We start from the raw sequence: 15,750 nt of genomic DNA on the forward strand, positions 1-15,750 counted from the left end.
TATAGGACTTCGGCTCAGTTCATGATCTCACCGTTTGTGGGTTCGAGCCCCACATCGGGCTCTGTGCTGACAGCTAGCTCAGAGCCTGGAGCCTGCTTCAGATTCTGTATCTCCCTCTCTCTCTGACCCTCCCCTGCTCACGCTGTCTCTCTCTCTCTCTCAGAAATAAATAAAAACTTAAAAAATAAATAACTAAATAAAAGTGAAAGAGAAATAAAGACTGTCTGGGGCCAAAAAAAAAAAAAATTGAATATGTCAATAAATAATTTGTCCCAATGTGCTCTGTCTTGCCAAAAATTTTTAAAAAGGTGATTCAGCAGAAAGGACAGTGACATAAGTCATAAACTCATATCTACATAAAGTAAGGGAGAGTGTTAGCAGGGATCATGAAGGTGATAGAAATTATTTTTCTCAATTTTAATCGATCCACCAGATAACAGTTGGTTCAGAATTATAATAGTTACAATGAATGGGGTATTTTATCTTACAAGTAAGTGAAATGAATGACAGCAGATAAGGGGAGGGAGCAATTGGGGGTAAGGTCCTTGTGCTACCTGCGAAGTGGTATAGTGCTACCTTAAACAGAACCTGGGCTAGTTGTACATGTGCATTTCAAACTCAAGGGCAACTACTAAAAAAAAACATTTAAAATGTATAGAATTTACATGGTAAGAAAGGAGAGAAAGTGAAACTGGCAGAAATGTACAGTTTAAACCACAGTGGGCACAAAAAGATTGTAGGAAAGAAAGAATAAACGACAGAGAGAAAATAAAGTATAGGAATAGAGAACAGACATATGGCAGATATTAACTCAAATATATGAAGCATAAGTAGTCTTAAATAGTCTTATATATATATATATTTTTTTTTTAATTTATTTCTAGGGGAGAGAGAGAGAGAGGGAGAGACAGCATAAGCAGGGGAGGGTCAGAGAGAGAGGGAGTCACAGACTCTGAAACAGGCTCCAGGCTCTGAGCTGGCAGTCAGCACAGAGCCCGACGCGGGGCTTGAACCCACGAACTGCGAGATCATGACCTAAGCGAAAGTCGGACGCTCAACCGAGTAAACCACCCAGGCGCCCCTTAAATAGTCTTTAAACATTAATAGTCTAAACATACCAATCAAAATTTCAGAAACTGCTAGAGTAATTTAAAAACATAACAACAAAAAGCAAAACTAAGATCCAGCATTAGGTTGTCTAAAAGAAATTAACTTCAAATATCAAGATAGAGACAGATTAAAAGTTAAGGGATGGAAAATGATATACCATGCTAACGCCAATCAAAAGAAAGTAGCTATGTTAATTTCAGATAATTCATACTTCAAAACAAAATTATCAGGGATAAAGAGGGACATTACATAATGATGAAAGGATAAATTCTCCAAGAAAACATAATGATGCTTAATGCATATGTGCCTAATAGCAAAATGTCAAAATACATAAGGCAAAAAATAATAGAACTGCAAGGGGAAAGAGATGATCTACTATTGTAAGTGGAGACTTCAGTGCTTCTGTATTACTAATTGACAGATCCAGAAGGCAGAAATTCAGTAAGAATACAACCGAACAGCAATATCAATCAACAAGATTAATTGATATTTACTGAATAGCTCATCCAACATGAGAATATACATGCCTTTCAAGCTCTCACTGAACATTCACTAGGACCACATTTGGAGCCATAAAACATACCTTAAATTCCAAAGAATAAAATTCATATAACACATATGCTTAAACTACACTGGAATTAAACTAGAAATCAGTAATAGGAAGATAGATGAAATTCCCTCCTGCAAAAATGTGCATATTAAACAAAACACATCTAAATAATATATGACTCAAAGAAGAAGCCTCAAGTAAAGTCTATTTTAGAGTAAGTAAAAGTTTCTTGAATGCAGCAAACATAGGGATTAGAGAGAAATTTATAGCACTGAATGCATATATCAGAAAAGATGATCGAGTATCAATAATCTAAGTATCAAGAACAAATTAAATCCAAAGTAAGCCAAAGAAAGGAAATAGTAACAGAGCAAAAATCATTAAAATAAAAACAGGAAATCAACAGAAATAAATCAATGTAATCAAAAGCTTGTTCTGTGAAACTAAATAAATCCCATAAACTTTGAGCCAGGTTAACAAAAAAAAAAAAAAGAGAGAAGACACATATTACTAACATCAGAAATGAAAGAGGAAAGACCACTACAGGTAGTAGAAAAACATTAATAAAGAAATATTATGGATGAATCACTAAATTTTACTTCTGAAACCAATATTACACTATGTTAACCAAAATTTAGATTTAAAAGAAAAGAATTATGCTCACAAATTCAAACATAAGATATTAATAATAAGGAAAGCTGAGGGTGGAGAGAAGGAAGTATATGACAACAGTATTTTCTGTTCAATTTTTCTGTAAGCTTAAGACCACTTGAAATAATAAAGTCTATTTATAAGGACAAAACTATCTTCTCAAAAATAACAGTCCTATCAAGTAGATACTATTATATTTTGAAGAAGACAAATTAAAACTTAGCAAAATAAATGTGCAAGGTCACATAGCTAGTGAATTGTGGACCAGCATTAAAAAGCGCTCCCAAGAAGGGCGCCTGGGTGGCTCAGTCAGTTGAGCATCCCACTTTGACTCAGGTCATGAGCTCTTGGTTCCTGAGTTTGACCGTCATGCATTGGACTCTGCTGATAGCTTAGAGCCTGGAGCCTGCTTCAGATTCTGTTTCTCTCTCTCTCTCTCTCTCTCTCTCTCGCTCGCTCGCTCGCTCTCGCTCTCTCTGCCCCTCCCCCGCTCATGCTCGTTCACCTGCTTTTTCTCTCTCTCAACAATAAATATAAAATATAAATAAAGTGCTGCCAACACTGAAATCTAAGCATTATAATATGAAGATAAAGAAACGTATGTGGGTGTATACACACACACATATACACATACATCTATATACATATATGTACATCATACGTGTATATACACATGCATATGTGTTTTGTTGGTTTTCAGGGGCAGACAGACTTCACTGACCCGGTAGTGGGACTGTGACCCTCCCTGTGGCCACGTTTGGCTGGCAGACCGCAGATATACTCTGAGGGCCTTGGTGGTCCAATCCCGGGTTCTGGCCGTGCTAGCTGAAGGGGAGCCCAGGGCCAGGATGGCTTGCAGCTGCGAAGCCCGGCTTTCAGGCTGGTCACACGGATACAAGGTGCTGGCAAGGGAAGGATTCTGGGGGCCGGAGGCAGCCCCCGGGGTACAGAGGATGAGCCTGAGAAGCCCATCTGCTGGTGGGCATGTTCCACCTGCTTTTTTAAGGGTGGAACACCAGCAGTCCGAGGAGCCCTGGGTGGAGGTGGGGGGGGGGGCGGCAGATGGCGGTGCACAGCGCTGTGACAGACTCAGGCCCCACATGCCTGGAGGTGCCCAAGGCGCTCTGAGCTGTGGCGAGGACTCCTGTGGGGACAGTCGCAGGAGGTAGTGGCAGATACCATTTAATCCCCTCCTAACCTGCAGCCCACTGACAAACACTGGAGGCAGGCACAGTCAGCTGTGTCTCCAGGAACTCCCTACTGTCTCTATGCTAATACTTGCTGGAGGGCAAACAACCCTAGCTTGACAATAGCCAGGCCTCTGGGATCCTGGGAGTCCTCTTTAGCATATGACAATCTCACTGGAAACTTCCAGGGACTTGATCTCCCCCACCCCATGGTATATAACCAGTCTCTCCTCAAGGTCCCTGGGGCAGCCCTTTCTTCCCTTTCATCCTGTCCCTGAGCTTTAATAAAACCACCTTTTTGCACCAAAAATGTCTTCGAGAATTCTTTCCTGGTCATGGGCTCTAGATCCCACTGTCACCCCCAAAACTCCTCATGAAGGACTGCAGATAGACTGCAGGGCCCCAGAGGGAGATGGGGCTGAGCTGTCGCAGAGGCACCTCCTGGGCTGCCTTGGAACTGCATGCTCTGCGGTCTCTGCAAGATGTGGGCTCACACAGTACCATGCCCTAAGCACTCGGGAGTCCAAACACCAGTTTGGCCCTGCCGGCTGCCAGGAGGTCCCCGGGGGCTGTGTCCTGCAATTACCCAGGCAAGCCACAGCGGGAGCTCCCCTGTGCCAGCATGTGACAGAGGGGTCTCCACTGTGGTTTCCCCTTGGGTTTTATTTCTCATGTAAACCTTTCTTGGGCTGCTGGAAAGCCTATTCCCCTCCCCCTCCTTCCCTCCCTCCCCCCTTCCACTCCCCCTCCAGTGCCGGCTGAGGCTGAGACCTTCTGCTCTGGCCATTTAGGGTTTGTTCCTTCCTCTCTGGTGACATTCTCTGTGGCCCGCCCTGTCACCTCCAGCCTTTTCTTACGGTCTCTGCAGCCTCCTGGGCACACGTCCAGCAGGGGGGCTGAACCACCGATCCATACATACACACATGCGGGATCACTACATTCTGCACACAGGGAACTAAGTGGAGAGACAGGCACGTGCACTACAGAGCCTTTGATTTGGGAATTGTCGAAGGCATGCACTCGGTCGTGTAGGCAGTCAGGACCGGATCTATTAGGAGACCTGTATCTCTTTGCTGATCAAGCGGTTGACACCAGCTCAGCCCTCTGCCCAGGGGACTTTATATCTGAGAGCCAGAATCCGGCTCTCAGAGAGTTTTCCTCTTCTGTAGAATATCTATTCTCCCAAGGCCTGGGCTTCATCTCCCTGGGATGGGTAAGGCAGAGGAGAGAGTGATCAAGGAAGTCCACCTTACTCCTTTCCCATGATCTCCTAGCCCTTGGCGCCCTACACCTTTGTCTTCTGACTTGACTCTGGGTCCCTGGGAATCCTCTACCAGCTGCTTCCAGTGCGTATCATCAGATCGTGCTCCCGGTCTCCTGCTGTGCACAATGCATGCCCCCATCCTCGAAACGTTTACATCCTGGATGTGCTGAGAGCATCTCAATGTGAATCCCAACAGCTGTGTTTCCCCCACTCATATGACGCATATTTACTGAAACCCTATTCAATCTATTCATTCAGCAAATACTGGTTATGTACTAAGTGCTGGGTGGAATTCTTGAGCAAATCCTGGCTCTGCTGGAAACAGGATGGCAGTTGAGACATACCCTACCCCAAGGTACTTACAGGAGATTGGGAAATGAACAAAGTCCTATCAGTCCAGGAGCAAGCATATGGCTTTGAAGTACAAACCCTACAAAGAAACTAAGGGAACCACAAGCAAGAAGAGGAGAAGGCAGGGTTAGGTAAGCGGGACAGCCCACTGCTCTCAGGCCCACAGGGATGAATGATTCTTGGAAGTGTAAAGTGATCTGCACAGCATCGTACAAAGCAGAGAACAGTACAGTGACAGTGCCTTGCTGTGGGTTCCCAGGGCTCAGGTAGCCAAAAGTCCGGGGGGACCTGGGACTGAAGGGCCACTCTACCATCTGCCTCAACTGACTGATCACTCATATAACAGCTCTGGGTTTAGTGGCGAAAGCTAAAAGTCCAACTGTTTGTTTGTTTGTTTGTTTCTTATCTTTTGCTTTCTACTAGCATGTTGTAAGCACAAGTGGGCTTCTGTCCTTCTTTGATTTAGGTCTTGGAGGCCGACTGTTTACAAGCCCCTGAACTAGGTTTTTTGGCAGCTACAAAGATGTTTCAGATAAAGGAAGAAAGGAAAGAAGGAGAGAATGAAGGAAGAAGGAAAGAAACAGAGATGGAGAGAGAGAGAGAGAAAGGAAGAGAGAGAGAAAGAGAGAGAGAGAGAGAGAGAGAGAAAGAAAGAAAGAAAGAAAGAAAGAAAGAAAGAAAGAAGGAAAGAAGGAAAGAAGGAAAGAAGGAAAGAAGGAAAGAAGGAAAGAAGGAAAGAAGGAAAGAAGGAAAGAAGGAAAGAAGGAAAGAAGGAAAGAAAGAAAGAAAAGAAAGAAAGAAAGAAAGAAAGAAAAAGAAGGAAAGAAAAGAAGGAAAGGAAAGAAGGAAAGAGAGAGAAGGAGGGAGGGAAGGTGGGAGGTAGGAAGAAAACAAATTGAAGATCTGGTCTCCTACTCTCTCGTGATCAGAGCCCTCTGTCTAATGCAGACCGGGTGTTTATCACCATGCTCTGTAAAAAGAATCTAGGGCTCATCGTGATCGACACTAATGCTATCAAATGGCATTTTGTAAATGGAATGTCATCCTCATGCTGAAGGCAGGCCGCTAATTTTTAGTTTCTCACAAATTCACCGTCTGTTTCCAAGCCCCATAAAGGGCAGCAAATCACACGTACCATGCAGGTCTGTATATTCTCATGCAGCAACCATTTCAAGCACTTTCTCTGAATGTTTTCTAGAAAGCTGATTTATTACCGATTGGTTTCCTATTTGCAGAGCACATACATTTTAACGAATTACAACCAGCATGGAGCAGCAAAGCATACATATTCTGGAGAGAAAATGACTAGAAATGCCTTGTTTCAGAGTTTGAGGCTGGCAGAAAATGGATTCCTGTCATCACAAATTAAAAATGCGAACTGGGAGAATTGAATTTCACCAGGAAAAAAAAACACAAGGAAACATTTTTAGAAGAAAGTGTCTCCTATTTCTAACAAAGAGTGGGGGCTGAGGGCAAATAGTTTTCTTTTTCATTTAATCCACACATTTTCAAAATCAAATGCAGTATAGCTGTGAAAGGTGTTGGTTCCAAAGTCAGACAGAGTGGGTTAAAATTCCTCTTCATGGGGTGCCTGCGTGGCTCAGTTGGTTAACCATCCAACTTCGCATCAGGTCATGATCTCATAGTTTGTGGGTTCGAGCCCCGTGTCGGGCTCTGTGTGGACAGCTCAGAGCCTGGAGCCTGCTTCAGATTCTGTGTCTCCCTTACTCCCTGCCCCTCCTGTGTTCTTACTCCCTGCCTCTCTCTCTCTTAAGGTAAATAAACATAAAAATTTTTTTTTAAATAAAAAAAAATGCCTCCTTGTTTACTGAGATGGATTGAGGGAGCCCGTCCCCTAGCTAGAAGTAGAGAATGACTGTAACAGTATTTACCTGGGCTGGTATTTAACAGAAGACCTCAGGCTAGCACTGCATTAGCATCACTCAACACAGAGCACTGGTATAGTTTCTGTTGGCTGCTTACAGGCACCCACTGAAAAGTAATACCCATCAAGTTCTTGCCTTGAAGGAATTTACCCTCTGAAGGGGTAAATCTTCACAGAACTGGAGACCAATTTAAAGCAGTGAAAGAGCACTTAACTCTTACACATAATGAAAAGTAAACTGTAGTAGGAGATATCGGAGAAGGAATTATCCATAGGGGGAGAAAGGGCCATGAGGGAGGTTCTGGACACAAATGTCTCACTGACAATATAATTATGCAGTAATGCAGTTAGGCTGAAGTTGCACAATCGATATCGTATGAGCATCAAATCAACACGTAAGTATCCACGACATCCTAGCTAAATGTCTTCGTGCACTGCAGCCTTCCAAATATGAACTCTATCTGCTAATCCTTAACATGCACTATATTTTGCCATCCATGCCACGTGCGTGCCTGTCAACTCAAAGGCCACCTCCTCAGAGATAACGCTCCAAACCACCCTGGCTAAAGCAGTCCATCCATCCCGGGTACCCTCTACTGTATCACCCTATTTTATTTCCTTCATACATTTAGCAGACTTTCCCAAGAGGATTGCATCCTTGTGGACCACAGCAGAATTTCTGTATCTGTACTGCTGGCATTTGGGGCTGCATACTTGTTGCGTAGATGTCCTGTGCAAGGCGGGTTGCTTCGTATCATCCCTGCTTCCTACCACTGGAGGCCAGTGGCAGCCAGCTGCCACACTCATCCGAGACTGTAGCCACCACAGGTGTCCCCACGCCTGCTCAGCCCTCCAGATGGAGACAAGTAGGACTCAGGACAGTCCACTCTCCCGACAGTCATTAACAGGCTCCTGTGTTTGCAGGATACCTGGTTTCGATACGTGCCAGGATGTGGATTGGTTGGTAAGCACTGCTGATCGGCATCCAAAATGGCGTGTTTACATTTAATGATTTTACATCCATTATACAACATAAGACCATGGCTGTGCTGCTAGAGGCAGAAATGGATGCTATTGCCATTCATAAAGGAGTCATTCATGAAAGATGGGTTCAATAGTTTGCTGAAGTCTCACTGTTTGTAGAGACTAAGCATCCCTTCCTCCTCACACAGATAATACGGTCTACTTTAAAAAGGGTCCAATGCACTCAACCCCAAAGTCTTCTCCAGGACAAATTTCTAACTTCCTTCAATAGGTTTTTTTTTTTTACATTGCCGCCAGCAATATTGCCTCCACCACATCTTTGCCATCCTATGCCTCCATTCTTTCTTCTTTTACATTGCTTTTAAAGCTTTAGTATGATACAGTTCACATATTATAAAATTCACCCATTTAACATATATGATTCAGTGGTTTTCAGTATATGTAAATACTTGAGCAACTATCACCAAATTAATTTCAAAATATTTTAATCAGCCTGAAAAGACACTCATACTCCTTAATCACTCCCTATGCCCCTCAACCTCCTGGGTTCTAGCTCTAACCCACTTATTGCCTCTACAGACCTACCTATTCTGGACATTTCATTTCAAGAGAATCACACAATGTATGGCACTTTACCTACCATAGTGCTTTGAGGATCATCCATGTGGTGGCATGCATTGTTACTTCCCTCCTTTATATAGCCAAGTAATATCGCACTGTATGAGCACACCCCATTTCATTTATCCATTCATGGACATTTAGGTCTCTGCTTTTTGGCTATTAGGAGTAACCCTGCTATGGACATTCATGTACAATCTTTTGTGTGGACATCTATTTTTTTAAGTTTATTTATTTTTCAAGTGGGGGGCAAGCAGAGAGGGAGAAAGAGAGGGGATCCCAAGCAAGTTCCACACTGCCAAACCATGAGATCATGACCTGAGCAGAAATCAAGAGTCAGATGCTTAACTGACTGAGCCACCCAGGTGCCCCTTGGACATCTGTTTCCATTCTCTTGGAAAATAGCCAATAACAGGATGTATGCATCACATGGTAACACCCTGTGCCTGCCATTTCAAGGAGCTGCCTGATATTCAAAGAAGCCATAGGATTTTACAACCCCACCAGCGACATATTAGAGTTTTACTTTCTTCACATCCATGTTTGTCATCACCGGTCTTTTTAATTCTAGCCATCCAAGTGGGTGTAAGTGGTACACCTTCACGGCTTTGATTCTCATGTCTCTAGTGACTACTGACATTGGAACTCTTTACATGTGCTTAGTGACCTCCTCTGTAGCGCTCCTTTGGGGTAATATCTATTCAAGGCATGCGCTACTTCTGAAAGTGATTTATGTGTTTCTTATTGAGTTGTAAGTATTCTTTATATATTTTAGATACAAGTCCTGTGATGGTGAGTTTATGTGTCAAGTTAGCTTGGCTCACAGTGTCCAGGTATTTGGTCAAACAATATTTTCAATTTTTCTATGAGGGTGTTTTTTGGGGGTAAGATTAATATTTAAATTAGTGGACTCTGAGTAAAGAAGATTTGCCTATATAATTGGTTGGGCCTCATCCACTCAACTGAAGATCTTAATGGAACAAAGAGTCATCTCCCTGCCAAGAAGGAATTGTGCCAGCAGGTGGCCTTTGGACTTGAACTATGGCACAAGCTCTTCTGGTCTCCAGCCTGCCAGCCCATTCTGGAGCGTTTGAACTTGGCAGCCTCCATAATCACATGAGTGAATCCTTTAAATCTTTCTATGTACATATATTCATCCCCCTGGTTCTGCTTCTCTGGAGAACATGAAGTAAGACAACTCCCTTATCACGTGTGATTTGCTAATATGTTCTCCCATTCCATATTTACTTCTATAATAGATTAAGATATGGGGGCGCCTGGGTGGGTCAGTCAGTTAAGTGTGTAATCCTTGATTTGGCTCAGGTCATAATCTCACCATTGTGGAATCAAGCCCATTGGGCTCCACACTGAGAGTGGAGCCTGCGTGGGATTCTCTCTGCTCCTTGCTCCATCCTCAAAATAAATAACCTTTTTAAAAAAGAATAAGGTGTGAAGAAGTTATTATTAAAGTTTTGTCTTTACTGTCTAATCTTTACGTCCTGCCATACACACACACACACACACGCGCGCACACACACACACACACACACACACGTGTGCACACACGCCCCTCCCCCATCATCTCCCTTCAAAAGCAGTTACTTGCCTCACAGAAAAGAAGATCCAAAAGAAACCAGAAAGAACTAAACAGTTTCATCTCCATATTCAGCATCCTTTATCCCAGAGCAATTGAGAAAGAACAGATCTTTGAATTCCCTCCAGCATGGCTCTGAATAGCCAGAGCCAGGCCTGAAGGAAAGGAAGAAAAAGTTTAATTCAAACAACAGATTTCAAAAGAACTAATAATGTTCCTGTCTGCTTCATCAGTTTCTTTCCTGAAGACACTAGGCCTGTTTAGAGTGGAAAAAAGAGAGGTTTACAGAGCGCTCCGATAACTCAATCAAATGCAAGACTCCCCCTCCATGCCCCCACACTGCTAACAACTGGGGAGAACACAGAGGCATCTGGGAAGATGTCAAGGTGGCAGGTACCACCAAGGAACACTGAGATATTCACTCACACCTGCCAGAACTTGAAGGAGGACTGCCTCTATTACATTCACCACTTTCTCCAGCACTGTTCCCTGGCTGCGACAATCTGATATTTGCCTCCTACTATATTATCAAGTAATGGTGGATCCGAAAAATGTTTTCTCCTTGCCTTTTGTTCCCAGTTTTACTTTCCCATCTTTTTCTTCCTAATTCAAGAAGTCTGAGGAATGTTATTTGTCTAAAAGGTTGTCAGGACCACAATCATATAAATACCAAAAACAAAACAAAACAAATGCACCATCTAGGGACACAGAGCAGAACCACCCATTACTCAAACGTGTCCAAGATGCAATCGCATGAGGTTGCAGACTCAAAGGTAAAGAGCTTTACAAAGCTGATGTAGCAAAGAGAATTTTTAATTCTAAGATGAACAAATCCAATGTTTTAATGAGCAAATTGGACACAAAACAGGGTCCAATAAAAGCCAAGAAGTGGTTTTGATATGCTTTATTTTCAATTTAAAAATCAAGAGTTTTAAATATAGCACCCATGCCCCACTTCTATTCACATAAAGGGAAAATATGCTATGCCAAGTGGTGGAAAGTGAATTTGTTGGCTTAATTTGGTCTTCAATCTGGTATTTTCCATGAAGTACAGTTTTCCCTGAGTTATCTCGACTTTTTCTCCCTCGTGGGTGAAAGCAGAACCCCTACACGAATTAAGTTTCGAGCACTCTTTGTGATAGGCTATCAGGTTAATACTTTTTTGTTTTTCAATCAGAAAATGTTTTTATTTGCCAATTTCCTTAAAGATGTCACCACAGTCCTGATATATGAATGAATATTAGACACTGGGCTTATTCTCCATCATGCTTGGATAGGTAAGCAGTGAAGGGAGCTATTTCTCAGTTGGAGATTAGCTAGGAATTGCCTCATCCTTTTGAAAAATGTCATGCATCAGAAAGACTAATCACGTGTCGTGAAGGAAAAAGGAAGTGTGTGTCATTGTTACAGTAAGAAAGGAGCCATTACACCCTATCTTAAATTTCACTTCTCTTCCTTTACCCCCGGCTGTTTCCTAGATTCTCAGGATAGATTCTCACACCTGACTAATGAATTCAAATATACATTTTTTGCTGTGATAAAAGGGATGGCAAAGAGGTCAATGAAATCATTTTATGAAGTTTGAGGTTGGTATTCCCTACATGCACCTCAAACACCTCTTCCAATTTATTTTACAAACAATAAAATGGCTTCTCTAGCAAACCAAACTTGGAGCACCTACAATCACCTCTGATATGTATCAAGACTTGGTTTGAGCCAGATGTGGAAGAGCATACAATGGTGATGATGAAGTTGAACAATTAGAAAGTCACACAGATGATTTCAACATGTCTTGCAAAACCCAACCTGGGGAAGGTTTGGCTTTGTGTGCTTCATTGGCTATGGCTTTTGACAAGAAATTATGCCTACACATGCCTCTGCAAAGGGGCTGGAGAGAACTTTTCTATGTCCCTAAAAGGAGGCAAGAGAGATTCAATATGCAAAGGAAATATTTCTACTATGTGATATAGAGAAAAAGAAGAAAGGGGCACTAAATTGCTACACACAGAAAAAGAGTCTTAGGGGGCACCTGGGTGGCTCAGTAAGTTAAGCATCTCTTAATTTTGGCTCACATCATGATCTCATACTTTGTGGGACTGAGCCCTGGGTCAATCTCTATGCTGACAGCGTGGAGCCTGCTTGGGATTCTGATTCTCACCTTCTCTTTCTCTCTGCTTCTCCCTCACTTGAGCTCATGCTCTCTCTCTTTCTCAAAATAGATAAACTTAAAAGAATAAGGGTATTAGTTCCTGTTGTAGAATCTCACAGGGAAGAACACACCATGGATATGTACGTCCACACTAGAAATTACTGAGGGGTGGGTGGGGCTGGGGGGCAATGGCAGAAATGACTCAGAGGCATCTCTTGCATCTCCTCCTAATCTTGTAGTCACATGGACCTCCTGAACCACTTTATTCCTCTTTCCATCTGTTACACTTTGTCTCTCTCTGTCCCTGCCTCCCCCATCCCTGTTCTTTAACTTTTTTTGGTCCCCTTACATTGGAAATATCATTTCACAGCGACAGAAGGAGTAAGAGTCAGAAAGTATGTGTGCACAGGGACGCCCAGGCTCACTGGACTGACAGCAGTCTGCCCCACTGCAACCCCCTTGCCCATCGGCCAGCCACAGGTGATTAAAACACAACTTGAACATGCCACTTCTTGGCATCCAACCCTCTAAGTCTCCCCTTCACGCTCAGACAAGAAACCAAAGATCTCATCATGCCCCACAAAGCTGCTGTCAACAGGCCTCACCTGATTTCCTCCAGCCCCATCTCACCCCACTATAAGCCTTCTTTCTGTCCCTTAAGGGCACGAAGCTTCCTCCTGCTTTAGGACCTGGGGCTGCTCCCTGCCTCGACCCCCTCCATGCAGTGCATCTAGTATCTGCATTTGGATGTCAGCATGAACCTCACTTCCTCAGGGAGGTCCTCCTCCAGTAACCCGATACAGAGCGGCCTCATTCCCAGGCCTCCCTTCCTGCTCATCAGTACCCTCTGTGCCCTCCGCTGGAACTTAACGTTAAGGGAGAGCAGCCCAGGATCCCCGGGGCTTGAGCCATTCCTGGCCATGGGAGGTGCTCCCTAAATATCTGTCCAACAAACAAGGCTGCGACTTCTTTGCCGAATGCTACGATACTGCCACTTCCCTTTCATGATGATCTGGCCTTCTTTCATCTTGTGGACATTTGCAGAAAGAAAGACAGCTCAATTATGCAAGCACATTTCCTGTTAATGGGATGTGACACTGGTATCGCTTTTGTTCTTCCAAATTTGCTTCACTCTATCTGATCCTTAATTTCATCTAATTTCTCACTCTGCTTGTTGATTCAACTTAAGTCGAATACTTTCATTTACTGGGTCTACTTTGCATTTTGTCTATTTACTTTATTTTCATGTTCTCAAAACAAATATGTAGGCAGTTAATTATGCGGGTCCCTTTGGTAGTGTCCCTATAGGATGCACTCTGGCTCACACCATCCAAACGTACATTAAAGCACCATCTCATTAGAAGAGCTGACATAAAATGTGAAAATATTTCTTTTTTCAGAATTATTATAGAGCTCTCACTATTGTTTTGCAAAGCATACAGAATCCTTCCACAGCTGTGGAAAAGAAAGAACATAATTAAAGGATTTTTTTTTTTTTTGAAGTGCTTGACTGGAACTAGTAAGTTTGTACTCTGAGTTTGCTTTGTTTGAAAAGAGAAAAAAAGGTCATCAGAGAGCTCTTCGGTGTGCATTCAGTGAGGAAAGGGAAAACCGAAATGGGCCAGGAAGAGAGTCCCAAGAGGCTACAGACACAGGGATCAGGACATTCAGGGAGAAGGACAACCAGTGTTTATTTCTCATGAATTCTGTATACTTGAACCTGGGAACCCAATGTGACTCTGCTTTCCTTTGTGTTCACATAGGAGGTGAGGGAGACCAACAAATTGTAGGTGAGCTCTCTTCAATAGACCTTGAACTAGAATTTGGGTACAGGAACCTCTTAGGTTCTCTGGATCATTGAAGGACCAGAATAGGTGGGACCTAGAGAGGAAAACATTTTCGGCATCTTTCCAAGTCACTCCTATTAATGCACAGCTCTGACAACTGCTCAGCCTCCCGAGACTCAACCCCCTGAGGCCATCATCCCCAGCGGGCCCTGCTCCTCCCATTCACCTCCCATCCTCGGGCAAGTTAAACCCCAAGGTCAGCCACCACCATCTTTTCTGCACCTGCACCTCGGCTCCAGAGTCTCTCCTCAACCCTTCCGTGTTCTGTAGCAAAGTACCCGCCTGTGTGTCTGTGGGAGGCAGGGAGCCCGGCTTCCAGAAAAGATGATGGGCCAATACAAATGACCTCAGCACACTGACTCACCTGTTCCCCAGGAGAGGACTCCCCCTCCCCATTATTCTCCACTAGCTCAGCCCAGCACTTAAACATCTGCCACCTCTTCTTCTAGCAGGGTTGAGCCTGGTCTGTACCCTATCACACATCTTCAATAAACTCTTCCTTGCCTGTTTAATTTAGATTTCGGACGGCTAACATCAAGTGGGGCGGCAGCGCACCTGGCAGTCAGGCCATGTTCTTCCAGCTCATCCCCGCCTCCACACCTCCTCCTCTGGCCTCAAACCCCTCTTCATCCTCAGCTGGTGACCCTGCTTTCCGGATCAGAAGGTACCAGAGCAGGTGTCCCCCAGCTCCTACCACCACCAATGCCCTGCCCTCCTGCACGGGTGCCCCAATACCCCTCCTTCCCTGTCTCTGGAGAGACCCTGCCCTTTCCTGGCCACCCAGGGTGCAGCAAACCTCACAGGTCCTGCTGTGCTATTTCCTGGGCTTTGTAGATTCAGAGAATAAGAAGAGTAGTGAAATTTTCACTTTGGTGCATATAATTATGTGTGTCAAATATACTCAGATGCTAATAAAACATATACTTGTTGTAAATTTGCTCATCTGAAGCTTCAGAGAGGTAGTTACTGAAATCTTGCTTTCCATGGACTGAAAGAAGAGAGAAATACGCCATCTCTCATTCTTGGAAGTCAAAGAAATATTCTATTTGGCACAGTGAGGTTTTCCTACCTCTGTAGCTAAGTTGATTGGCACATATCTAACTGTGTATAAGTGGTGGGTGCAATGAGCTGCCTTTTACCCAAGGCCAAGCATACAGCCCATCCCAGAGCTCATGGCTAGTTAAAAGGTCTCTCTTCAGTATGTGACCCATCATCATGCTGCTGTGTTGGCCTGTGCCCCATATCTCACAGAGTTCAAGGTCTAAAAACAATTACCTCTTCAAGGACATCGGCAAGCTTACTGAGGATCTCTTCAGGAAGGCTCTGGAATGTCGGGACACTGCAAAACCAAACAGAGATAGTGCTGAAGCAACTTTCTTCCGCAAACCAAACAGCAACGTGCAAAAGCATTTCATGACAAAGAACCTGCAGATGACGATGAAAGCACTAACTTGAGCATGATTTGATGATCAACAGGGAAAAGGCATATTGTACTAGAAAGAACATGGAGGTTGGACAGAGCCAAGTTTAAATCCCACTTATGATTACTCATGGGCCCAT

General features: G+C 43.7%; 1 protein-coding gene across 2 annotated transcripts in view; it reads right to left on the bottom strand.

Annotated features, from left to right (window-relative positions):
* PRKG1 (protein kinase cGMP-dependent 1) overlaps positions 1 to 15,750 on the bottom strand; it is a 1,246,601-nt gene that overhangs the window by 332,702 nt on the left and 898,149 nt on the right. For both annotated transcript variants that reach the window (XM_039238529.1, XM_039238531.1), the window contains exon 5: positions 15,466 to 15,529. In XM_039238529.1, the coding sequence (XP_039094460.1) occupies positions 15,466 to 15,529 (64 nt within the window). The remainder of the gene's footprint in view (positions 1 to 15,465; positions 15,530 to 15,750) is intronic.

The sequence above is a fragment of the Hyaena hyaena genome, unplaced genomic scaffold (assembly GCF_003009895.1).
Source record: "Hyaena hyaena isolate Hyena2069 unplaced genomic scaffold, ASM300989v1 scaffold_141, whole genome shotgun sequence".
NCBI classification, from domain to species: domain Eukaryota; kingdom Metazoa; phylum Chordata; class Mammalia; order Carnivora; family Hyaenidae; genus Hyaena; species Hyaena hyaena.